This window comes from Pogoniulus pusillus, chromosome 20 (assembly GCF_015220805.1).
Source record: "Pogoniulus pusillus isolate bPogPus1 chromosome 20, bPogPus1.pri, whole genome shotgun sequence".
NCBI lineage: Eukaryota > Metazoa > Chordata > Aves > Piciformes > Lybiidae > Pogoniulus > Pogoniulus pusillus.
Genome location: NC_087283.1, coordinates 21323485 through 21347962, shown reverse-complemented (window position 1 = coordinate 21347962; position 24478 = coordinate 21323485). Strand labels below are relative to the sequence as shown.

Here is a 24478-nt window from a genome sequence, read left to right as displayed (position 1 = left end):
CGCCGCGCCGGGAGGCCCTGCGCTGGCGTGGGACGGAGCGGGGGTGTCCTCTGCCCGCTCGGGGCCGCCGCCGGCCCGGCGAGGCCCACACAAAGGGCGGTAGCGGCGGCGGCGGCGGCCGGGCCCCTCCGCTGCGGCGGGAGGCCGCTGTCAGCTCGCTGCCCGCCGGTACCGCCGCGGCCTACCGGCTGCGCCCCAGCCCCGCGCTGCCCTGAGCGGCGGGAGCCGAGAGGAAGGGAAGGGAAAGCGGCGCCGGTGCCGGGAGAGCGGGAGGCGGCCGCGGGGTGCGGGAGAAGAGCGGAGCGGAGCGGCCCGGCCGCGGCGGCGGCGGCGGCGGCGGCGGCGGAGGGGGGGGCGGGGCGGGGCGGGCCGCGGCGGCTGCCCCCTGCCGGGCCGCGCCGACAACAGCGCCGCCGCCTGCCGCTACCGGCGCCGGCCCCGACAGCGCCCCGGAAGGACGCGGCGAGGCCATGAGGGCCGCGCTGGTAGGGTACAGCAGCTCGGAGGAAGAGGAGGACGGAGAGCACCGGAGCGGCGGCGCCGGTGGTGCCGCGCAGCATCCTCCCGAGGCCAGGTGGGTGCGACCGGGCAGCGGCAGCCAGCGGGGCCGGGCGGGGAACGCGAGGCCTTCCTCCTCGTCCTCTTCCTCACCCTCCTCTTGCCTTCTCGCAGCAGCGGCGGCGGCGGCGGCGGCGGCCGCCCCCGTTTGCCCGTCCCCGCCGGGCTGCCGGGCGATCCGGGAGCGGAGGAGCTGGTGGAGGACGACAGCTCTCGGCACGGTGGCCGCGTCCGCAGCTTCCCGCACCAGCGGGGCAATTGGGCCACGCACGTCTACCTGCCCTGTAGGTACCGGCGGCCCCGGGGCGGGACCGGGAGGGCAAGGGCGGGACGCAGCCCGGGGAGCGGGCGGTGCGCGGCCAGGAGAGGAAGCCCTGCGGGCATCTTGGGCAAAGCCTTTGGCGCTGCCTGCCGCAAGCAGCTCCTGGCACAGCTGGCAGCTCATGGCTTGGGCAGAGTCACTCTGGGCTGGGGCAGGAAGCGGCTGGAGGGATGGGCACAGAGAGTGGTGGTGAATGGGGACACAGGCAGCTGGCAGCTGGCACCGGTGGTGTGCCCCAGGGAGCAGTGCTGGGCACAGGCCTGGGCAATGTCTTTATGGATGCTCTGGAGCAGGGCATTGAGTCCAGCAGCAGGGAGGCTGCAGGTGGCAGCAAGCCAGGAGCAGCTGTGGAGCTGTTGGAGGGCAGCAGAGCCCTGCAGAGGGACCTGGGCAGGCTGCATGGGTGGGCAGAGGCCAAGGGGATGAGAGTGAAGAAGGCCAAGGGCAGGTTGTGCACTTTGGCCACAGCAGCCCCAAGCAGCAGTGCAGGCTGGGGCCAGAGGGGCTGAGAGCAGGCAGGCAGAGAGGGCCCTGGGGGTGCTGTGAGAGAGCAGCTGCAGAGGAGGCAGCAGTGTGCCCAGGTGGGCAGCAGAGCCAGTGGCATCCTGGGCTGGCTGAGGAGCAGTGTGGGCAGCAGGAGAAGGGAGGTTCTTGTGCCCCTGTGCCCAGCCCTGCTCAGGCCAGCCCTGGAGTGCTGTGTCCAGCTGTGGGCTCCTGAATTGCAGAGAGAAGTTGCAGTACTGGAAGGTGTCCACAGGAGGGCGACAAAGCTGTGAGGGGCCTGGAGCACAGCCCTGAGAGGAGAGGCTGAGGGAGCTGGGGGGGTGCAGGCTGCAGCAGAGGAGGCTCAGGGCAGAGCTGATTGCTGCCTGCAGCTGCCTGCAGGGAGGCTGTAGCCAGGTGGGGTTGGGCTCTGGTGCCAGGCAGGCAGCAGCAGCAGAAGGGGCCCCAGGCTGAAGCTGTGGCAGGGCAGGTGTGGGCTGGCTGTGAGGAGGAAGCTGCTGGCAGAGAGAGTGATTGGCACTGGCATGGGCTGCCCAGGGAGGTGGTGGAGTGGCTGTGGCTGGAGGGGTTGGAGCCAAGGCTGGCTGGGCACTGAGTGCCATGGTGTGGTTGTTTGGGCAGGGCTGGGTGCTAGGTTGGCACTGAGTGCCATGGTGTGGTTGTTTGGGCAGGGCTGGGTGCTAGGTTGGCACTGAGTGCCATGGTGTGGTTGTTTGGGCAGGGCTGGGTGCTAGGTTGGCACTGAGTGCCATGGTGTGGTTGTTTGGGCAGGGCTGGGTGCTAGGTTGGCACTGAGTGCCATGGTGTGGTTGTTTGGGCAGGGCTGGGTGCTAGGTTGGCACTGAGTGCCATGGTGTGGTTGTTTGGGCAGGGCTGGGTGCTAGGTTGGCACTGAGTGCCATGGTGTGGTTGTTTGGGCAGGGCTGGGTGCTAGGTTGGCACTGAGTGCCATGGTGTGGTTGGTTGGGCAGGGCTGGGTGCTAGGTTGGCACTGGTTGAGCACGGAGCTCTCTTCCAACCTGCTGGATCCTCTGATGCTCTGCTCTGCCGGTCCCCGGTGGGGGGGTGCCTGCTCTGAGGCAGCTGTGCCCCGCAGACAGGGCCCGGGAGGAGTTCGTGGAGCTGCTGGAGCTGCTGCTCGCCCACGCCCGCACCCACGTCCCGTCGCTGGCTGCCGCGGAGCGGTTCCACCTCAGCCTCTCGCAGTGCGTGGTGCTGCGCTACCACTGGATAGAGCCTTTCGTCCGCCGCCTGCGGCAGCGCCTGGCCGCGTTCCACAGGTAGGGACCTGCGCAGGGGGCGCCGCAGCCTGCCCCGGCCCGCGGGGTCCAGCGCTGTGTGCTGGTGTCATGGAACCATGGAAACGGGCAGGGGAGAGGAGAGCTCCCAGCTCAGCCAGTGCCAACCTAGCACCCAGCCCTGGCCAAACAACCACACCATGGCACTCAGTGCCAACCTAGCACCCAGCCCTGCCCAAACAACCACACCATGGCACTCAGTGCCAACCTAGCACCCAGCCCTGCCCAAACAACCACACCATGGCACTCAGTGCCAACCTAGCACCCAGCCCTGCCCAAACAACCACACCATGGCACTCAGTGCCAACCTAGCACCCAGCCCTGCCCAACCAACCACACCATGGCACTGAGTGCCAACCTAGCACCCAGCCCTGCCCAAACAACCACACCATGGCACTCAGTGCCAACCTAGCACCCAGCCCTGCCCAAACAACCACACCATGGCACTCAGTGCCAACCTAGCACCCAGCCCTGCCCAAACAACCACACCATGGCACTCAGTGCCAACCTAGCACCCAGCCCTGCCCAAACAACCAGAGCATGGCACTCAGTGCCAACCTAGCACCCAGCCCTGCCCAAACAACCACACCATGGCACTCAGTGCCCAGCCAGCCTTGGCTCCAACCCCTCCAGCCACGGCCACTCCACCACCTCCCTGGGCAGCCCATGCCAGTGCCAATCACTCTCTCTGCCAGCAGCTTCCTCCTCACAGCCAGCCCACACCTGCCCTGCCACAGCTTCAGCCTGGGGCCCCTTCTGCTGCTGCTGCCTGCCTGGCACCAGAGCCCAACCCCACCTGGCTACAGCCTCCCTGCAGGCAGCTGCAGGCAGCAATCAGCTCTGCCCTGAGGCCTCCTCTGCTGCAGGCCTGCACCCCCCCAGCTCCCTCAGCCTCTCCTCTCAGGGCTCTGCTCCAGGCCCCTCACAGCTTTGTCGCCCTCCTGTGGACACCTTCCAGTACTGCAACTTCTCTCTGCAATTCAGGAGCCCACAGCTGGACACAGCACTCCAGGGCTGGCCTGAGCAGGGCTGGGCACAGGGGCACAAGAACCTCCCTTGTGCTGCTGCCCACACTGCTCCTGAGCCAGCCCAGGCTGCCACTGGCTCTGCTGCCCACCTGGGCACACTGCTGCCTCCTCTGCAGCTGCTCTCTCACAGCACCGCCAGGGCCCTCTCTGCCTGCCTGCTCTCAGCCCCTCTGGCCCCAGCCTGCACTGCTGCTTGGGGCTGCTGTGGCCAAAGTGCACAACCTGCCCTTGGCCTTCTTCACTCTCATCCCCTTGGCCTCTGCCCACCCATGCAGCCTGCCCAGGTCCCTCTGCAGGGCTCTGCTGCCCTCCAACAGCTCCACAGCTGCTCCTGGCTTGCTGCCACCTGCAGCCTCCCTGCTGCTGGACTCAATGCCCTGCTCCAGAGGAGGGACTATTTACAAGGTCTTGTAATGACAGCACAAGGGGGTGCCCTGATGGCAGCACACTTTTGCCTCTGTTTTCCACAGCTTGGTAGAAATCCTGTCCTTTCCTCCCCTTCTGGGGTTTGGTTTTGTTGGTTTGGGTGTTTTGGTCACCATCTGAAAATAGGATCTTTCTTGCTTCAGGTTTTTCTGTGTGGCTGACCAAGTGAAGGTTTACACCAATGAAAACAAAACCAGGTAAGCTGGCAGGCTGCCTGCTGGGCAGAGACATGAGCAAGATGCTGGCTGGGTGGGAAGTGTCACCTTGTCTCTAGAGGCTTCCCTCCCACCTCCTTGTCTCTAGAGGCTTCCCTCCCCCTCCTTGTGTCTAGAGGCTCTAGATCACATTCTGTGCTTCTGTGCTCCACAACCTCCCTGGGCAACCTGTGCCAGTGTCTCACCACCTGTGCCAGGCTCTCACCACCCTCACTGCCAAGAACCCTTTGCCTACATCAGTTTCAGTCTCCTCTCTGCCACTTCAAACCCATTCCTCCTCCTCCTCTCATGCCCAGACCTTGTCACCAGTCCCTCCCCAGCCTTCCTGTAGCCTCCTTCAGCTCCTGCAAGGCCACTCCAAGGTCTCCTCCAAGCCTTCTCCTCTCCAGGCTCCCAACTCTCTCAGCCTGTGCTCAGAGCAGAGCTGCTGCAGCCCTCTCAGCATCTTGGTGGCCTCCTCTGGACTGGCTCCAACACTTCCATGTCCTGCTTGTGCTGGGGGCTGCAGAACTGCCCCCAGGACTGCAGGTGGGGTGTGAGGAGAGCAGAGCCAAGGGGCAGAATCCCCTCCCTTGCCCTGTGCCCACACTGCTCTGGCTGCAGCCCAGCACAGGGTTGTGTCTGGGCTGCACTCACACTGCAGGCTCCTGTGGAGCTCTTCCTCACCCCACACCCCACGGTCCTGCTCCTCAGAGCTGCTCTTAGCTCCTGTTGATCTTTTCCTCACCCCACACCCCCAGGTCCTGTTCCTCAGAGCTGCTCTCAGCTCCTGTTGATCTTTTCCTCACCCCACACCCCCAGGTCCTGTTTCTCAGAGCTGCTCTCAGCTCCTGTTGATCTTTTCCTCACCCCACACCCCCAGGTCCTGTTTCTCAGAGCTGCTCTCAGCTCCTGTTGAGCTCTTCCTCACCCCACACCCCCAGGTCCTGTTCCTCAGAGCTGCTCTCAGCTCCTGCTGAGCTTTTCCTCACCCCACACCCCCAGGTCCTGTTCCTCAGGGCTGCTCTCAGCCATTCCCCACTCAGCCTGGAGCTGTGCCTGGGACTGCACCCACCCAGGTGCAGGACCTTCCACTTGGCCATGCTGAATGTCATGAAGGGGGGTGGGGGAGTTGGACTAGATGACCTCTAAGAGATCCCCTCCAGCCCAGTGGGTTCTGTGATTGTGTTTCCATGAAGTAGCTGAAGTGTCAAAGCAGAGGTGATTAAAGCAGGGGGAAGTTGCTGAGTGTGGCAAGCTCACCCATGACAGCCATGAGCCAGCATGAAGTGGCCCCTGAGTGAGACTTGGGCTTCCCCCTTCCCTTCCTAGAGTCTGGAAAGCATCATCCAGACACTCCTCGAGGAGGTACCTATTTGTCATCTCTCTCCAGCTGGGGACTTCCCAATCCTTGCTTCCTCTCCTGCCATAAAAACCCTTCCAGCAAGTTCTGCCTGCTGCCTGCAGCTCCTGCCCTGCACAGTGCTCTGCTGACACTGGGATGCATTCAGTGTGGCCAGCAGGTCGAGGGAGGTTCTTCTGCCCCTCTACTCTGCCCTGAGGAGGCTTCATCTGGAGTACTGTGTCCAGTTCTGGGCTCCCCACTTGAAAGAGAGGCAGGGAAATGTTGGAGAGTGTCTTAACAGAGGCTATGAGGATGATGAAGGGACTGGAAAGGGTTGGAAATAGCAGAGCCTGATTGTGGGGAGGGCTCTGAGTGTGGCCTCTTGTTCCTGGGGTGAAGAGCCAGCCACAGACACTGACCCAAGCAGGGCTGTGCTGGGATGGAATGGGCTGAGAGTGAGCAGTGTGGTTGGAAATAGCAGAGCCTGATTGTGGGGAGGGCTCTGAGTGTGCTTGGAGTAGTAAAGAGGTGAGAACCTGGAGCTGGACTCTCTCACCAGAGCATCTCCCTGCTGCAAGCCAGCTCTTGGGTCCTGTCCTCTGTCCCTCTCCTGCTGCTGCTGCCTCTGGAGAGAAAGGGCAGTCTCTGAGCTGTGAGGGTGATGAAGAGCCTGGAACATCTCTGCTGTGGAGGAAGGCTGAGAGCCCTGGGGCTGGTTAGCCTGGAGAGGAGAAGGCTGAGAGGGGACCTGCTCAGTGTCTCCTGATAGCTGAGGGGTGGGGATCAGGCTGGAGGTGCCAGGCTCTGGGGGGTGCTGCCCCAAAGACAACTGGATACAAGCTGGAAGCCAGCAGGTTCCACCTCGACATGAGGAGGGTGTGAGGCTGCCATGTAGAGAGGATGTGAGGATGATGAAGGGACTGGAAGAGCTGTCTGAGGAGGAAGGCTGAGAGCCCTGGGGCTGGTTAGCCTGGAGAGGAGAAGGCTGAGAGGGGACCTGCTCAGTGGCTACAAATGGTGTCAGGATGGGGCCAGGCTCTTTCCAGTGGTGTCCTGGACAGGAGGCACTTGATCCAAACTGGAAGCCAGGAGGTTTCACCTCAGCCTAGTCCCCTAGGTTGGACTGGATGATCTTGGAGGTCTCTTCCAACATGTTTGATTCTATGATTCTAACAGGAGGAGAAACTTGTTTGGTGTGAGGGTGCTGGAACCCTGGAGCAGGCTGCCCAGAGAAGCTGTGGAGTCTCCTTCTCTGGAGGCTTTCAAGCCCTACCTGGATGTGTTCCTGTGTGCCCTGCCCTGGGTGCTCCTGCTTTGACAGGGAGGTTGGACTGGGTGATCTCCAGAGTGGATGATCTCCCAACCCTTAGCATCCCTTGGTTGATCCTTGGCTTGGGAAAGGAGTTTTCCTGTCCCAAAAAGGTGCTGAGCTCATCCATTGTAGCTTCTCCTTGCTCCCACATCCTCCTTTCTTGCTTTACTTCCCAATTAAGGTCAGCATCCTGGAACTTGGCATTCCTGCAATCCTCTTCTGGTAGGGAGGCAGTAGGAATGCAGAGCCAAGGATGCTTTACACCTGCTTGGTGTCTCCTTGGCTTCCTTTAGGACCTTCATTGGTTTGGAGATCTCTGCTGGGCATTTCCAGCTGCTGGAGCTGGTCTCAGAGGTGGACAGAGTCCTGGAGGAGTTTGACCTTCCTACATTCTATAAGGTGAGGAGGTTCTGCCAAGGGAATGAGCTTCCCTGCTGCTCCTGAGGTGTCAGAGGTCCTTCAGATGCTCACCTCAAAGTGAAACAGGAGCAGGGAGGTGAGGCTCTGGAATGGTCTCTTCTGGGCCCCTCTGGATGTGGGGAACTGCCCCGGGTCTGTGGCTTCTGGGCCCCTGATAATGATCCAAGTGATTAAAGGGAGGGGAGAGCCTGAGGGGCTGAGGATGCTCAGCTCAGTGAGGAGGAGCCTGAGGGACCTGAGGGAGGAGTTTGAGGGGACTGAGGGAGGAGCCTGAGGGACCTGAGGATGCTCAGCTCGGTGAGGAGAAGCCTGAGGGGCCTGAGGATGCTCAGCTCCATGAGGAGGAGCCTGAGGGGCCTGAGGATGCTCAGCTCCATGAGGAGGAGCCCGAGGGGCCTGAGGATGCTCAGCTCCATGAGGAGGAGCCTGAGGGACCTGAGGATGCTCAGCTCGGTGAGGAGGAGCCTGAGGGACCTGAGGATGCTCAGCTCCATGAGGAGGAGCCTGAGGGACCTGAGGATGCTCAGCTCGGTGAGGAGGAGCCTGAGGGACCTGAGGGAGGAGTTTGAGGGGACTGAGGGAGGAGCCTGAGGGACCTGAGGATGCTCAGCTCGGTGAGGAGAAGCCTGAGGGGTCTGAGGATGCTCAGCTCCATGAGGAGGAGCCTGAGGGACCTGAGGATGCTCAGCTCGGTGAGGAGGAGCCTGAGGGGACTGAGGGAGGAGTTTGAGGGGACTGAGGGAGGAGCCTGAGGGACCTGAGGATGCTCAGCTCCATGAGGAGGAGCCTGAGGGGCTGAGGATGCTCAGCTCCATGAGGAGGAGCCTGAGGGGTCTGAGGATGCTCAGCTCCATGAGGAGGAGCCTGAGGGGTCTGAGGATGCTCAGCTCCATGAGGAGGAGCCTGAGGGGCTGAGGATGCTCAGCTCCATGAGGAGGAGCCTGAGGGACCTGAGGGAGGAGCCTAAGGGGACTGAGGGAGGAGCCTGAGGGACTTGAGGCTCTTCAGCTCGGTGAGGAGGAGCCTGAGGGAGCTTTGGAGGTCCCTTCCAGCCCCTAACCCTCTGTGGCTCCGATGTCCTGTGCAGGAGAGTGGCCTCTTACAGGCCTTGCTGCTGGGGTGGTGAGCCAGGCACAGGCACTGACCCCAGCAGGGCTGCACTGGGATGGAATGGGCTGAGGATGAGCACTGTGGGACTGGGAGTGATGCTTGTTCTTCTTTCTTGTGCAGCCTCCTGGGGCACTTTGCTTCCTCCCAGCTTTGGGGACAGCTGTTGAAAGGCCAAGCCCTGATTTCCTCTCTCTGCAAAGCTAAGACCCCAGGGGTCTCCTGTGGGTTATGCAGAAGTGACTCCCACCTACCCACTCCAGGAGAGGTTCTCTGTGCAGCTGGAAATGCTGAGCTGACCACAGAGAGGTTGGGAACCAGGCAGCCTTGCCCACTGGTGTCCAATAAGGCTGGAATGGGGAGCTCAGGACTCCCTCTTACCTCCAGCATCGTCCATATACCCTCTGCAACTGGTCCCCCTGGCAGAGTGGGCTCCTAGCTGCAGGACCCTTCTACCTCTAACACACAAATCTCCCTTTCTGGCCTCATGTTTTGGTCAAAGCCTCCTTTGAACCCTCACCATCTGGTCCCTCTTTTTATCTTTAGGACCCATCATTCCATATCAGCTTGGCCTGGTGTGTTGGGGACCTGTCTGGCAAACTGGAAGGGCAGTGTCTGCAGGAGCTCCAGGTGTGTGTCCTCAAAGGGGAAAGAGCAGAGCTGGGCTGCTGAGGCTGCAGAGTGGCAAATTCTCCTCAGTTGGGCTTAGGTTGGATAGGAGGAAAAATGTCTTTGGTGCCAGAGTGGTCAGGGATGGGCAGAGGCTGCCCAGGGCAGGCTTAGGTTGGAGAGGAGGACAAATTCCTTTGGTGCCAGAGTGGTCAGGGCTTGGCACAGGCTGCCCAGGGGAGGCTTAGGTTGGAGAGGAGGAAGGTTCCTTTGGTGCCAGAGTGGTCAGGGATGGGCAGAGGCTGCCCAGGGCAGGATTAGGTTGGAGAGGAGGAAGAATTCCTTTGGTGCCAGAGTGGTCAGGGCTTGGCACAGGCTGCCCAGGGAGGTGGTGGAGGTGTTGCAGGAAGGTGTGGCCAGGCTTTGATGCCCATGGTGTGGAGTTGGGTTGCTGCTTTGCACTGGATGACCTCAGAGACCTTTTCCAACCCAAACCCTTCCCTGATTCTATGAGTTGAAAGCAGAGAAGCATTTCAGGGCGATAGGCAAGCGTGAGTTAAATCCCCCTCCAGAGACCTCACCTCTGATTTGCTCCAGAGAAGATGCTTCTGACTGTCCCCTGGCCAGCTCCAGCCTCCTCCTGCCAACTCCTTGCACCTCTTTCACAGGAGCTGGTGGATGGCTTTGAGGATTCGGCGCTGCTGCTGCGCATCCCCTGGGAGGAAGTCCGCTGCAAGTCAGGCAACAAGCACTTCTCCTTCCCCTTGAGGTAGAAGCCAGTGAGGGGGGGGGACTGTGCCTTTCAGAACCACCCCCAGCACCACCTCCAGGCCCATCCAGCTCAACAAAGGACCATTCTCCAGCACAGCAGCTCTGAAGGGCCATGGCTCAACCTCCTACGCTCCCCTTGCTGGCTCAGCATCTCTGGCTGGGGAGATGTCTCTTGGCCTCCACTTGGGGCTGCTTCCAAGTTTGGAGTTGCTGGCTGAAGGGGGGAAAACAAAAGTGATGCTTTGAGGCAGTTTTTGCCTCCTCTGTGCTGCAGTCAGCATTTGGTGGTTCCAACCGACCCACGGATGCTGATTGCTGCTGAGTTGGGTGGGGGAGAAAAAAACACAGACACAACAAACCACCACCAACACCTCCCTCTCCCCCCAAATAAGTCTCTCTGAGAAGCCATCAGTGCCTGGTGGGAAGGAGGAAGAAGGTTGGGTGGGAAGGAGGAAGAAGGTTGGGTGGGAAGGAGGAAGAAGGTAGACTGAGAAGAAGGTTGGGTGGGAAGGAGGAAGAAGGTAGACTGGGAAGGAGGAAGAAGGTAGACTGGGAAGGAGGAAGAAGGTAGACTGGGAAGGAGGAAGAAGGTAGAGTGAGAAGGAGGAATAAGGTAGGGTGGGAAGCTGGTGCTGAAGAGACAGTGTGGGAGTTCTTCAGAGTGGCCTCTTGAATGCCTTGTTCCTGGGGTGAAGAGCCAGACACTGACCCAAGCAGGGCTGTGCTGGGATGGAATGGGCTGAGAGTGAGCAGTGTGGTTGGAAACAGCAGAGCCTGATTGTAGGGAGGGCTCTGAGTGTGGCCTCTTGTTCCTGGAATGAAGAGCCAGCCACAGACAGACCCAAGCAGGGTTGTTCTGGGATGCAATGGGCTGAGAGTGAGCAGTGTGGCTGGAAATAGCAGAGCCTGATGGTGGGGAGGGCTCTGAGTGTGGCCTCTTGAATGCCTTGTTCCTGGGGCAAGGAGCCAGCCACAGACACTGACCCAAGCAGGGCTGTGCTGGGATGCAATGGGCTGAGAGTGAGCAGTGTGGTTGGAAACAGCAGAGCCTGATGGTGGGGAGGGCTCTGAGTGTGCTTGGAGTAGTAAAGAGGTGAGAACCTGGAGCTGGACTCTCTCACCAGAGCATCTCCCTGCTGCAAGCCAGCTCTTGGGTCCTGTCCTCTGTCCCTCTCCTGCTGCTGCTGCCTCTGGAGAGAAATGGCAGTATCTGAGCTGGGAGGATGATGAAGGGCCTGGAACATCTCTGCTGTGGAGGAAGGCTGAGAGCCCTGGGGCTGTTGAGCCTGGAGAGGAGAAGGCTGAGAGGGGACCTGCTCAGTGTCTCCTGATAGCTGAGGGGTGGGGATCAGGCTGGAGGTGCCAGGCTCTGGGGGGTGCTGCCCCAAAGACAACTGGATACAAGCTGGAAGCCAGCAGGTTCCACCTCGACATGAGGAGGGTGTGAGGCTGCCGTGTAGAGAGGATGTGAGGATGATGAAGGGACTGGAAGAGCTGTCTGAGGAGGAGAGGCTGAGAGCCCTGGGGCTGTTGAGCCTGGAGAGGAGAAGGCTGAGAGGGGACCTGCTCAGTGGCTACAAATGGTGTCAGGATGGGGCCAGGCTCTTTCCAGTGGTGTCCTGGACAGGAGGCACTTGATCCAAACTGGAAGCCAGAAAGTTCCACCTCAACATGAGGAGCCACTTGTTTGGTGTGAGGGTGCTGGAACCCTGGAGCAGGCTGCCCAGAGAGGTTGTGGAGTCTCCTGCTCTGGAGGCTTTCAAGCCCTACCTGGATGTGTTCCTGTGTGCCCTGCCCTGGGTGCTCCTGCTCTGGCAGAGGGGGTTTGGACTGGATGATCTCCAGGGGTCTAACCCCTACCCTCCTGGGATTCTGTGCCCAATGTGCACGCAGGAAAAGGTGAAATCAGGAGGGGAGACTTTGAGACCCAGCCTGGAGCAACCGAAGCATGAAGAGCTGCCCAAGAGGAGTGTGCCACAGGGGTGGGTTTCGGTGGGCTCCTGCTCCTGAGGAGCTCGCTGCTGGGTGCCAAGAGAGGGCAGTGCCCGCGGGTGAGGGAGGGCATGGCAGGCTCCAGGCTGCTCCCTCTGAGCCTCCCAGAGCCATTAAGGTGACAAAAGACCTCAAGTCCTCTGCGACAGAGCCATTAAGGTGACAAAAGACCTAAAGTCCTCTGCGACCTCTTGCTCCTGTCACATCTACTCGTGTTGGTGACTCCTGCACTTCCCTGGGCAGCCTGTTCCAAGCCCTGGTGCCACGATGGCCCTGGGCAGGGCTGGATGGAATTCATCCCTGGGGAGAAACCTTCCCAGTCCTCCTCTTCCTGCTGGGAGGTTGGATGCAGCCTGGGAGAAACCTTCCCAGTCCTCTTCCTGCTGGGAGGTTGGATGCAGCCTGGGCAGAAACCTTCCCACTCCTCTTCCTGCTGGGAGGTTGGATGCAGCCTGGGAGAAACCTTCCCAGTCCTCTTCCTGCTGGGAGGTTGGATGCAGCCTGGGCAGAAACCTTCCCAGTCCTCTTCCTGCTGGGAGGTTGGATGCAGCCTGGGCAGAAACCTTCCCAGTCCTCTTCCTGCTGGGAGGTTGGATGCAGCCTGGGAGAAACCTTCCCAGTCCTGTTCCAGCTTGGAGGTTGGATGCAGCCTGGGAGAAATCTTCCCAGTCCTCTTCCTGCTGGGAGGTTGGATGCAGCCTGGGAGAAACCTTCCCAGTCCTCTTCCTGCTGGGAGGTTGGATGCAGCCTGGGAGAAACCTTCCCTGTCCTGTTCCTGCTGGGAGGTTGGGTGCAGCCTTGGGAGAAACCTTCCCAGTCCTGTTTCAGCTTGGAGGTTGGATGCAGCCTCGGCAGAAACCTTCCCAGTCCTGTTCCAGCTTGGAGGTTGGATGCAGCCTGGGAGAAACCTTCCCAGTCCTGTTCCTGCTGGGAGGTTGGATGCAGCCTGGGAGAAACCTTCCCAGTCCTGTTCCTGCTGGGAGGTTGGATGCAGCCTGGGAGAAACCTTCCCAGTCCTCTTCCTGCTGGGAGGTTGGATGCAGCCTGGGAGAAACCTTCCCAGTCCTCTTCCTGCTGGGAGGTTGGATGCAGCCTGGGAGAAACCTTCCCAGTCCTCTTCCTGCTGGGAGGTTGGATGCAGCCTGGGAGAAACCTTCCCAGTCCTGTTCCTGCTGGGAGGTTGGATGCAGCCTGGCAGAAACCTTCCCAGTCCTCTTCCTGCTGGAAGGTTGGATGCAGCCTGGGAGAAACCTTCCCAGTCCTCTTCCTGCTGGGAGGTTGGATGCAGCCTGGCAGAAACCTTCCCAGTCCTCTTCCTGCTGGGAGGTTGGATGCAGCCTGGCAGAAACCTTCCCAGTCCTCTTCCTGCTGGGAGGTTGGATGCAGCCTCGGCAGAAACCTTCCCACTCCTCTTCCTGCTGGGAGGTTGGATGCAGCCTGGGAGAAACCTTCCCAGTCCTCTTCCTGCTGGGAGGTTGGATGCAGCCTCTCAGGCACTCAGGGCAGGATGCTGATGTCCTACCTTGACCCTTTCATCCCACCTCTGTCTGGTGACAGACTTCAGGGACTTGTGAGCAGTAAAGATCTGTCTCCTCTTGCGGCAAATCGGTTCCCGTGGTGGTGTTATTTGAGCCCTCTCCTCGCTGAGCTGCCGCTGAGTTCCCGCAGCCTTCGGATGCCTGCAGGGCAGGTCTGTGAGCTCGGGGCTGTGCTGCCTGTCCCTGCACCAGGAGGTAGCATCTCAGCACCGGGTCCTGAGTGTCAGCCAGGCTCGGAGAGGAGAAGGTTCCAGGGAGAGCTCAGGGCTGGGTTTCAGCATCCAAAGAGGAGCTGCAGGCAGGCTGGGGAGGGACTGTTCAGAAGGGGCTGTGGGGATAGGACCAGGGGCAATGGTGTGGGAGTGCAGCAGGGCAGAGTTAGGTTGGGCATCAGGAGGGAGTTGTGCACGGAGAGGGTGGGGAAGAGACTGGCACAGGCTGCCCAGGGAGGCGGTGGAGGCTTCATCCCCCGGAGACATCCAAGGTCAACCTCGATGGGGCTCTGAAGCAACCTGATGTCGTCGGAGGCGTCTGCGGGGGGGGGAGTTCGGATGAGCTTTTGAGGGGTCCCCTTGCAACCTGGATGCGTTCCGTGCCTCGGGAGGCAGTCTGAGGGGGCGAGGGGGTGACTGTGCCCTCCCGAGCCTGCGTTTTGGGGCAGGAAAGAACAAACCAAGGGCAGATAGATTTAGCCCCGGGGGACTTGGCAGCGAAACTAGCAGCCGGCACGGCCAGGTTAATGCTCAACCGCGGGTCCTGGCAGGGCTCAGCTTGGCGCATCGCCCTCTTTTATCCCTCCAGCCCGCGATAAGGACCCGGGCACGGAGCGGGGGACGGCTCCTGGCTGGGCAGCAGGGCCGCGGGGACCAAGTTCGGTGGTGGGTGGGCAGCTGCGGCTGCTGCAGGCGGCGGGGGTGAGGTGGCAGGCAGGGTGCGCACGGGCAGGGCCCCCGCGCTGCTCGGGACCGGCGGTGCCCGCGGCCGTGCCCCGGCTCTGCTCTGCTTGCGACCGGCGGTGCCCGCGGCCGTGCCCCGCTCTGCTCTGCTCGGTACCGGCGGTGCCCGCGGCAGTGCCCCCGCTCTGCTCTGCTCGGGACCGGCGGTGCCCGCGGCCGTGCCCCGGCTCTGCTCTGCTCAGGACCGGCGGTGCCCGCGGCCGTGCCCCACTCTGCTCGGGACCGGCGGTACCCGCGGCCGTGCCCCCGCTCTGCTCTGCTCGGGACCGGCGGTGCCCGCGGCCGTGCCCCCGCTCTGCTCTGCTTGCGACCGGCGGTACCCGCGGCCGTGCCCCCGCTCTGCTCTGCTCGGGACCGGCGGTGCCCGCGGCCGTGCCCCTGCTCTGCTCTGCTCGGGACCGGCGGTGCCCGCGGCCGTGCCCCCGCTCTGCTCTGCTTGCGACCGGCGGTGCCCGCGGCCGTGCCCCCGCTCTGCTTGCGACCGGCGGTGCCCGCGGCCGTGCCCCCGCTCTGCTCGGGACCGGCGGTGCCCGCGGCCGTGCCCCTGCTCTGCTCGGGACCGGCGGTGCCCGCGGCCGTGCCCCGGCTCTGCTCTGCTCGGGACCGGCGGTGCCCGCGGCCGTGCCCCGGCTCTGCTCTGCTCGGGACCGGCGGTGCCCGCGGCCGTGCCCCGGCTCTGCTCTGCTCGGGACCGGCGGTGCCCGCGGCCGTGCCCCGGCTCTGCTTGCGACCGGCGGTGCCCGCGGCCGTGCCCCGGCTCTGCTCTGCTCGGGACCGGCGGTGCCCGCGGCCGTGCCCCGGCTCTGCTCTGCTCGGGACCGGCGGTGCCCGCGGCCGTGCCCCGGCTCTGCTCTGCTCGGGACCGGCGGTGCCCGCGGCCGTGCCCCGGCTCTGCTCTGCTCGGGACCGGCGGTGCCCGCGGCCGTGCCCCGCTCTGCTCTGCTCGGGACCGGCGGTGCCCGCGGCCGTGCCCCGGCTCTGCTTGCGACCGGCGGTGCCCGCGGCCGTGCCCCGGCTCTGCTCTGCTCAGGACCGGCGGTGCCCGCGGCCGTGCCCCCGCTCTGCTCGGGACCGGCAGTGCCCGCGGCAGTGCCCCTGCTCTGCTCTGCTTGCGACCGGCGGTGCCCGCGGCCGTGCCCCTGCTCTGCTCGGGACCGGCGGGTCCCGGCGCCGTGACCGTGGGACAGGTGTGCCGGCGGGGCCGCGTCCCAGCGGCGGGAAGCAGGTGGGGAACGGATCCGCCGGAGGTCAAGGCCGCGCACCGGCTCCGCCTCGCCCCGCCGCGGTCCCGCCCGCGGCCGCCGCAGCTCCTCCTCCGAGCCGCGGCTCCGCCCTGCCCTCTCGCCGCGCCGCTGCCGCCGCGCCCCGCGTCCCTGCGCCCCTCTCACTGCCGCTGCGGGCGGGCAGGGCTAGGCCGGACCGGGAAGCTGAGCCTTAGCCGAGCGCACCCTCCCCGCCGCGCCGAGCCCAGCCGAAGCCCTCCGCCGCGCCCGTCCATGTGTCGTGAGCCGCCGGCCTGATCCCGCACACACAAAGGCGGGTCGGGAGGCGACGGGCACGGCCCATGTACCGTGAGCAGCCCCCGGCGGCGGCCCGGCCCCGGGCCATGAGGACGGCGTAGCTCCGACACCGCCGCGCTAGGCCCGACCCGGCCCGGCGCGGCCCCGGGGGGCAGCCGCGTACCGGCGGCGGCGGCGGCGCGGCCCGGTATGGCAGGAGGTGACGGCGCCCCCTGTCGGGCGGGCGGGACGCTGCGGGCGAGTCGCTGCCCCCCGCCGTTAGTGGTGGTGCTGCTGCTGCTGGCGGCGGCGGCGGCGGCGAGCGAGGAGATCAACGCCGAGGTGAGCGGCGGCGGCGGGGGCGGGGGTGGCGGGGAGCTGCCCGGGACGCCCCTGCTTGCACCTGCGGCTGTGCCCGGGGATGGGCCGCAGGTGCAGGCAGGGCTTAACGTGGGAGCGGCCGCGGGGGAGAGTGGGGAGAGAACCGGGTCCGGTGTGTCCCCCCCCCCGGCTTCTTCCCTTCCCCTCCCCGGGTGCGGCGGCGGCGGCAGGAGGAGGAAGCGCTTTGTGCCCGCGGCGGGGGAGGGGGTGAAAAGAGGGCTTTGATAAAGGCTCTCTGGCTCTGCCACCCTGCCGCGGGGGTGGGGTGCGTGGGGGGAAAGTCGTGAAAGGGTAAAAAGGAAGGAAAAGGAGGGAGGGGGGGGGAGGAAAAGGGGGAACGTAAAGGAAAGGAGGGGGAAATAAAGGGGGAAAAATAAAGGAAAGGAGGAAAAATAATGGGGGAAAAGTAAAGGGGGAAATAGAGGAAAGGAGGAAAAATAAAGGGGAAAAAAGTTAAGGGAAAATAAAGGAAAAGAAAAATAAAGGGAAAAATAAAGGAAAGGAGGAAAAATAAAGGGGGAAAAGTAAAGGGGAAAATAAAGGAAAAGAAAAATAAAGGGAAAAATAAAGGAAAGGAGGAAAAATAATGGGGGAAAAATAAAGGGGAAAATAAAGGAAAAGAAAAATAAAGGGAAAAATAAAGGAAAGGAGGAAAAATAATGGGGGAAAAATAAAGGGGAAAATAGAGGAAAGGAGGAAAAATAAAGGGGAAAAAAGTTAAGGGAAAATAAAGGAAAAGAAAAATAAAGGGAAAAATAAAGGAAAGGAGGAAAAATAAAGGGGGAAAAGTAAAGGGGAAAATAAAGGAAAAGAAAAATAAAGGGAAAAAATAAAGGGGAAACTAAAGGAAAGGAGGAAAAATAATGGGGGGAAATAAAGGGGGAAATAGAGGAAAGGAGGAAAAATAAAGGGAAATTAAAGGGAAAAATAAAGGAAAGGAGGAAAAATAAAGGGGAAAAAGGAAAGGGGAAAATAAAGGAAAGGAGGAAAAATAAAGGGGAAAAAGTAAAGGGGAAAATAAAGGAAAGAAGGAAAAATCAAGGGGAAAAAGTAAAGGGAAAAATAGAGGAAAGGAGGAAAAATTAATGGGAAAAAAAGTAAAGGGAAAAATAGAGGAAAGGAGGGAAAATAAAGCGAAAAATAAAGGAAAGGTGAAAAATAAAGGGGAAAAAGTAAAGGGGAAAAATAAAGGAAAGCAGGAAAAATAAAGGGAAAAATAAAGGAAATGAGGAAAAATAAGGGGAAAAAATAAAGGGAAAAATAAAGGAAAGCAGGAAAAATAAAGGGAAAAATAAAGGAAAGGAGCGGGAAATAAAGGGGAAAAAATAAAGGAAAGGAGGATAAATAATGGGAAAAATAAAGGAAAGGAGGAAAAATAAAGGGGGGGGAAAGTAAAGAAAACGGGAAAAATAAAGGGGAAAAAGTAAAGGAAAGGGGAAAAATAAAGAGGAAAAAATAAAGCGAAAAAAGGAAAGGTGGAAAAGTAAAGGGAAAAAAAAGTAAAGGAAAGGGAGAAAAATAAAGGGGGAAATAAAGGAAAGGGGGGAAAATAAAGGGGGAAAAGTAAAGGAAAGGGGAAAAAATAAAAGGGAAAAAGTAAAGGAAAGGGGGAAAAGAAAGGGGAGAAAATTAAAGGTAAGGGGGGAAAATAAAGGGGAAAAAGTAAAGGGAAAAATAAAGGAAAAGAAAAATAAAGGGAAAAAATAAAGGGAAAAATAAAGGAAAGGAGGAAAAATAAAGGGGAAAAATGAAAGGGTGGAAAAAAATAAAGGAAAAGGGGAAAAAATGAGGAAAGGGGGGGGGGGGGGGGGAAAAAGGAGTTAAGAAAGTTTCTAACCAAAAAGGTGAAGAAAAGGTTAAAAATGGGAACCGCCGAGAAGTGGGAAGTGAAAGAAGCTGGCAAATGGGGTGGGGAAAAAAAAAAAACCCGAGTTGAAGAGAAGGGAGGAAATAGGAAAGGGTTTGGAAAATGGAAAGCAAGGGGGGGGGGAGGGGAGGGGAAAGGAATTAACGCAAATTGAAGGAAGAAAAAGATGGAAAAGTGAAGGAAAAAAGATGGGGGGAGAAAAAAAAAAAGCTGAAGGTGAAATGTTGGAAGCGATCAGGAGATGAGGAACAGCGAAGGAAAGCGGCGAGCAGAAGAGACGGGAGGGGGCTGCGGGGGGGAAGGAAGGAAGAGTCCCGGCGCGCCCCGGCACCCTCCTGCCCATTGCCCCTCTCGGGGCTCTCCCTCCCCATCCCCTTCTCCTCCCTCCTTCCCCAGCCCCTTCCTCTCCCCAGCCCCTTCCCCTCCCTCCCCATTCCCTCCCCAGCCCCCTTCCCCGCCCTCCCTCCCCAGCCCCCTTCCCCGCCCTCCCTCCCCAGCCCCCTTCCCCTCCCTCCCCAGCCCCCTTCCCCTCCCTCCCCAGCCCCCTTCCCCTCCCTCCCCAGCCCCTTCCCCTCCTTCCCCATCCCCTTCCCCTCCCTCCCCAGCCCCCTTCCCCTCCCTCCCCAGCCCCCTTCCCCTCCCTCCCCAGCCCCCTTCCCCTCCCTCCCCAGCCCCCTTCCCCTCCTTCCCCAGCCCCTTTCCCCTTCCTCTCCCCAGCCCCTTTCCCCTTCCTCTCCCCAGCCCCTTTCCCCTTCCTCTCCCCAGCCCCTTTCCCCTTCCTCTCCCCAGCCCCTTTCCCCTTCCTCTCCCCAGCCCCTTTCCCCTTCCTCTCCCCAGCCCCTTCCCCTCCCTCCCCAGCCCCTTTCTCCTCCCTCCCCAGCCCCTTCCCCTTCCGCTTCATGCCCAGGTCTGAAGGCAGCTGCAGCCCCTCGCTGGGCACCATTTGCTTGCCCGCTTCATGCCCGGGTCTCAAGGCATCTGCAGCCCCTCCCTGGGCACCGTTCCTTGCCCACTTTATGCCCGGGTCTGAAGGCAGCTGCAGCCCTTTGCTGGGCACCGTTGCTTGCCCGTTTCATGCCCGGGTCTGAAGGCAGCTGCAGCCCTTTGCTGGGCACCGTTGCTTGCCCGCTTCATGCCCGGCTCTGAAGGCAGCTGCAGCCCCTCCCTGGGCACCGTTGCTCACCCACTTCATGCCCGGCTCTCCTGGCACAGGCATGGCTGCGGCTCTACGGCTACCTGCCGCAGCCCAGCCGGCAGATGTCCACCATGCGCTCGGCTCAGACCTTCTCCGCCGCCCTGGCCGAGATGCAGAAGTTCTACGGCATCCCCGTCACAGGCGTCCTGGACGAGGAGACCAAGGCGTGAGTTTCCTCCGCGTCCCCTCGGTGCCAGCCTGCCACACGCTTGGCATCGCCGGCTTTGCCCTCCAGCGCCTGCTGAAGGCTGCGCAGGGGCGCACGGCCTCCGGGGGCGCATCCCTCCGGGGGCGCATCCCTCCGGGGGCGCATCCCTCCGGGGCCGCATCCCTCCGGGGCCGCATCCCTCCGGGGCCGCATCCCTCCGGGGCCGCATCCCTCCGGGGACGCATCCCTCCGGGGGCGCATCCCTCCGGGGGCGCATCCCTCCCTCTTTTTTTTCCCCCCTGCTGTGGCATTCCTCCTCCTCCCCCGCCCTGCCTCGACGCCTTGCGGGCTGAGCCCCCTGGCCTTGCTTGCCCTGCCGGCAGGTGGATGAGACGCCCCCGCTGCGGGGTGCCAGACCAGTTCGGGGCGCGGATGAAGTCCAACATGCGTCGGAAGCGGTACGCGCTGACGGGGCGGCGCTGGAGCCAGAACCATCTCACCTTCAGGTAACCCTCCCCTCCCCCCCACCCAGAGCATCCCTGCGGGGGGGAAGGGACCGACCCCAACCCGAGGTGCAGGTCCTCAGGAGGGTTCCTTGCCGGCAGCATCCAAAACTACACGGAGAAGCTGGGTCGGTCCCGGTCGTCCGAGGCGGTGCGGGAGGCGTTCCGGGTGTGGGAGCAGGCGACGCCGCTGGCGTTCCGGGAGGTGCCTTACGAGGACATCCGGCAGAAGAGGAAGAAGGAGGCTGACATCATGGTGCTCTTCGCCTCCGGCTTCCACGGCGACAGCTCCCCCTTCGACGGCGTCGGAGGCTTCTTGGCTCACGCCTACTTCCCTGGTCCTGGCATGGGAGGCGACACCCACTTCGATTCGGATGAGCCCTGGACGCTGGAGAACGCAGATGTGTCTGGTGAGGAGGAGGAGGAGGTGGGGAGGGCAAGTGGAGGTAGCTACACCCCCTGGGCACCTTGGTTGCAGGGTGATGCTGGGGAATGCAGATGTGTCTGGGGAGGAGGAAGAGGAAGAGGAGGGAGGAGGAGGAGGAGGAGGAGGAGGAGGAGGAGGAGGAGGCGGTGGAGGAGGTGGTGGTGGTGGTGAGGAGGGCAAGTGGAGGTAGCTACACCCCCTGGGCACCTTGGTCGCAGGATGATGCTGGGGAATGTAGATGTGTCTGGGGAGGAGGAGGAGGTGGGGAGGGCAAGTGGAGGTAGCTACACCCCCTGGGCACCTTGGTCGCAGGGTGATGCTGGGGAATGCAGATGTGTCTGAGGAGGAGGAGGAGGAGGAAGAGGAGGAGGAGGTGGGGAGGGCAAGTGGAGGTAGCTACACCCCCTGGGCACCCTGGTCGCAGGGTGATGCTGGGGAATGCAGATGTGTCTGAGGAGGAGGAGGAGGAGGAGGAGGAGGAGGAGGAGGAGGAGGAGGAGGAGGAGGAGGAGGAGGAGGAGGGGAGGGCAAGTGGAGGTAGCTACACCCCCTGGGCACCTTGGTCGCAGGGTGATGCTGGGGAATGCAGATGTGTCTGGGGAGGGCAAGTGCAGGAATCTGACAAGGTTTGAGGAGCTGCACCATGGGTGGGGCAGGGGTAGCTACACCCCCTGGGCACCCTCATTGCAGGGTGGCACTGAAGAATGCAGATGTGTCTGGGGAGGAGGTGGTGGGGAGGGCAAGTGGAGGAGCCTGGCAGGGTGAGCCTGGCACAGCTTGGGGAGCTGGCAGGGGAGAGCAGCTGCAGCACCATGGGTGAGGCAGGGGTAGCTACACCACCTGGGCAGGGTGAGCCTGGCAGGGTTTGAGGAGCTGGCAGGGGAGAGCAGCTGCAGCACCCTGGGTGAGGCAGGGGTAGCTACACCCCCTGGGCACCCTCGTTGCAGGGTGATGCTGGAGAATGCAGATGTGTGTGAGGAGGGCAAGCACAGGAGCCTGGCAGGGTTTGAGGAGCTGGCAGGGGAGAGCAGCTGCAGCACCGTGGGTCAGGCAGGGGTAGCTACACCACCTGGGCAGGGTGAGCCTGGCAGGGTTTGAGGAGCTGGCAGGGGAGAGCAGCTGCAGCACCGTGGGTCAGGCAGGGGTAGCTACAACTCCTGGGCAGGGTTTGAGGAGCTGGCAGGGGAGAGCAGCAGCAGCACTGTGGGTCAGGCAGGGGTAGCTACACCACCTGGGCAGGGTGAGCCTGGCAGGGTTTGAGGAGCTGGCAAGGGAGAGCAGCTGCAGCACCGTGGGTCAGGCAGGGGTAGCTACACCCCGTGGGCACCCTCACTGCAGGGTGCTGGGAGCTGAGGACCTCTTGCCCCCTCCTGTTCAGGAGAGACAGAGACCTGCTGGAGAGAGTCCAGTGAGGATGAGTGGGGCACTTGAGCGTCTCCCCTGTGGAGAGAGACTGAGAGCCCTGGGGGCTGTGTGAGCCTGGAGAAGAGAGGGCTGAGAGGAGACCTCTCTCAATAGCTGAGGGGTGGGGGTCAAGTGGAGGGGGCTAAGCTCTGTTCAGTGGTGCACAGCAATAAGCCCAGGAGCAGAGGGCAGAGATTTGAAGGTGGACAGTGAGGATGGCAGTGCCCTGAAGCAGGCTGCCCAGGGAGGTTGTGGAGCCTCCTCTGCAGGCTTTCCAAACCCCTCCCTGGCTGCATTCCTGTGTGAGCTACCTTGGGTGACTGGAGGGGTTGGACTGGATGATTCCCCCCCCCCACAGCCTCTAAGCTTCTGTGTTTTCTGTGCCCCCTGTGGTGCCCTCTGCCCAGGGTGGGGGTGCTGAGGGTGCCTGCCCTTCCTCTGCAGGGAACAACCTTTTCCTGGTGGCTGTGCATGAGCTGGGGCACTCGCTGGGCTTGGAGCACTCCAGCAACCCCAGCGCCATCATGGCCCCCTTCTACCAGTGGATGGACACGGAGAACTTCCAGCTGCCTGAGGATGACCTCAAGGGCATCCAGCAGCTGTATGGTGAGGAGCTGCTGGCAGGGGTGGGCAGCAGCCCAGAAGTGGGGGGGCTTGGATGCCAGCCTTGGGAGACCGAGGCGTGGGCACCGGCTGGTCTGCGTCACCCCCGACCCCTTCTCCTGCTGGCTTCGTGCAGGTACCGTGGATGGGCATCCTCAGCCCACCAAGCCTTTGCCCACTGTGACACCCCGGAGACCTGGCAGGCCAGATCACAGACCCCCTAAGCCACCCCCCCCAGGCAAACCAGAGAGACCCCCCAGGCCTGGCAGCCCAGACCAGTACGGCCCCGACATCTGCGACGGCGACTTCGACACGGTGGCAGTGCTGCGTGGGGAGATGTTTGTCTTCAAGGTACCTGGCTGGCACCCCCCTGCTGCCCCTCTCCTGGGGGTGCTGGGAGAGAGCAGCTGCAGAGGAGGCAGCAGTGTGCCCAGGTGGGCAGCAGAGCCAGTGGCATCCTGGGCTGGCTGAGGAGCAGTGTGGGCAGCAGGAGAAGGGAGGTTCTTGTGCCCCTGTGCCCAGCCCTGCTCAGGCCAGCCCTGGAGTGCTGTGTCCAGCTGTGGGCTCCTCCATTGCAGAGAGCTGCTGAGGTGCTGGAAGGTGCTGAGAGAAGGGCAGCAAGGCTGGGGAGGGGCCTGGAGCACAGCCCTGTGAGGAGAGGCTGAGGGAGCTGGGGGGGTGCAGGCTGCAGCAGAGGAGCCTCAGGGCAGAGCTGATTGCTGCCTGCAGCTGCCTGCAGGGAGGCTGTAGCCAGGTGGGGTTGGGCTCTGGTGCCAGGCAGGCAGCAGCAGCAGAAGGGGCCCCAGGCTGAAGCTGTGGCAGGGCAGGTGTGGGCTGGCTGTGAGGAGGAAGCTGCTGGCAGAGAGAGTGATTGGCACTGGCATGGGCTGCCCAGGGAGGTGGTGGAGTGGCCGTGGCTGGAGGGGTTGGAGGCAAGGCTGGCTGGGCACTGAGTGCCATGGTGTGGTTGTTTGGGCAGGGCTGGGTGCTGGGTTGGCACTGAGTGCCATGGTGTGGTTGTTTGGTCAGGGCTGGGTGCTAGGTTGGCACTGAGTGCCATGGTCTGGTTGGTTGGCCAGGGCTGGGTGCTAGGTTGGCACTGAGTGCCATGGTGTGGTTGGTTGGCCAGGGCTGGGTGCTAGGTTGGCCACTGAGTGCCATGGTGTGGTTGGTTGGGCAGGGCTGGGTGCTAGGTTGGCACTGAGTGCCATACTCTGGTTGCTTGGCCAGGGCTGGGTGCTAGGTTGGGCACTGAGTGCCATGCTCTGGTTGCTTGGCCAGGGCTGGGTGCTAGGTTGGGCACTCAGTGCCATGCTCTGGTTGCTTGGCCAGGGCTGGGTGCTAGGTTGGGCACTGAGTGCCATGGTGTGGTTGTTTGGCCAGGTCTGGGTGCTAGGTTGGGCACTGAGTGCCATGCTCTGGTTGCTTGGCCAGGGCTGGCTGCTACCTTGGGCTGGCTGAGCTCGGAGCTCTCTTCCAAGCTGCTTGCTTCTCCGACTCTCTGCCCCACCTTCCTGGCACCTTGCTTGGCCCTGGGAGCGTGTCCCTGCGTTTGCCCCTTCCCCACCCTCTGCCCACACCCCTCCAGGGTCGCTGGTTCTGGCGAGTGAGGCACAACCGAGTGCTGGACAACTACCCCATGCCCATCGGGCACTTCTGGAGGGGCCTGCCCGGGGACATCGACGCCGCCTACGAGAGGCACGATGGGAGGTTCGTCTTCTTCAAAGGTGAGCAGGGCAGCTGGCTGGGAGTGCCCAGCTGGAGGAGCATCCCCACCCCCCCCCCCGGTGCCACCCTGCCAGGCTCCTGAGGGCTTCCTCCTCTCCAGACCCGCTGGCTGTTAACCCCGCAGGCACCGATGGGCTGCGGGCATCGTGCCACCCTCCCTCGTCCATCCTTGCAGCTGAGCTGTGCTTTAGCTGCTTCACCTGCCCCTCTGCCCATCCCTTCTGCCTCCAGGTGACCGTTATTGGCTCTTCAGAGAAGCCAACCTGGAGCCTGGGTACCCCCAGCCCTTGGTCACCTACGGGCAGGGCATCCCTTACGACAGCATCGACACGGCCGTCTGGTG

The 24478-nt window shown here is 62.0% G+C and overlaps 2 protein-coding genes across 6 annotated transcripts in view; both read left to right on the top strand.

Annotated features, from left to right (window-relative positions):
- The first annotated feature begins 407 nt into the window (after positions 1-407).
- On the top strand, positions 408-13491 carry USB1 (U6 snRNA biogenesis phosphodiesterase 1). 5 transcript variants are annotated; one of them, XM_064160582.1, is made up of 8 exons: positions 408-574; positions 676-842; positions 2481-2664; positions 4280-4333; positions 7281-7386; positions 9061-9144; positions 9792-9892; positions 11788-11880. In XM_064160582.1, the coding sequence occupies exons 1-8, from the start codon at positions 471-473 to the stop codon at positions 11795-11797; spliced, it is 810 nt and encodes a 269-aa protein (XP_064016652.1). In that variant the 5' UTR covers positions 408-470; the 3' UTR covers positions 11798-11880. The 5 variants fall into 5 exon arrangements, with proteins under 5 accessions (XP_064016652.1, XP_064016651.1, XP_064016655.1 ...); XM_064160581.1 differs by lacking the exon at positions 9792-9892 and having other exon boundaries at positions 11788-13491; XM_064160585.1 differs by lacking the exon at positions 9061-9144.
- Positions 13492-15701: 2210 nt separating this feature from the next.
- The window catches only part of MMP15 (matrix metallopeptidase 15), a 9589-nt gene continuing 812 nt past the window's right edge, over positions 15702-24478 (top strand). The window contains exons 1-8 of the mRNA XM_064159761.1: positions 15702-16221; positions 19340-19488; positions 19854-19976; positions 20076-20383; positions 22249-22410; positions 22544-22758; positions 23996-24134; positions 24367-24475. Of these exons, the coding sequence (XP_064015831.1) occupies positions 16090-16221; positions 19340-19488; positions 19854-19976; positions 20076-20383; positions 22249-22410; positions 22544-22758; positions 23996-24134; positions 24367-24475 (1337 nt within the window). The 5' untranslated portion in view covers positions 15702-16089. The remainder of the gene's footprint in view (positions 16222-19339; positions 19489-19853; positions 19977-20075; positions 20384-22248; positions 22411-22543; positions 22759-23995; positions 24135-24366; positions 24476-24478) is intronic.

What these genes read in the sequence shown, in the direction of transcription:
- USB1 (XM_064160581.1), top strand. Translation starts at nt 471, where the DNA reads ATGAGGGCCGCGCTGGTAGGGTACAGCAGCTCGGAGGAAGAGGAGGAC. An exon ending in CAGCATCCTCCCGAGGCCAG is followed by an intron (nt 575 to 675) that starts GTGGGTGCGACC and finishes TTCTCGCAGCAG; the next exon opens with CGGCGGCGGCGGCGGCGGCG. An exon ending in CGCCTGGCCGCGTTCCACAG is followed by an intron (nt 2,665 to 4,279) that starts GTAGGGACCTGC and finishes TTCTTGCTTCAG; the next exon opens with GTTTTTCTGTGTGGCTGACC.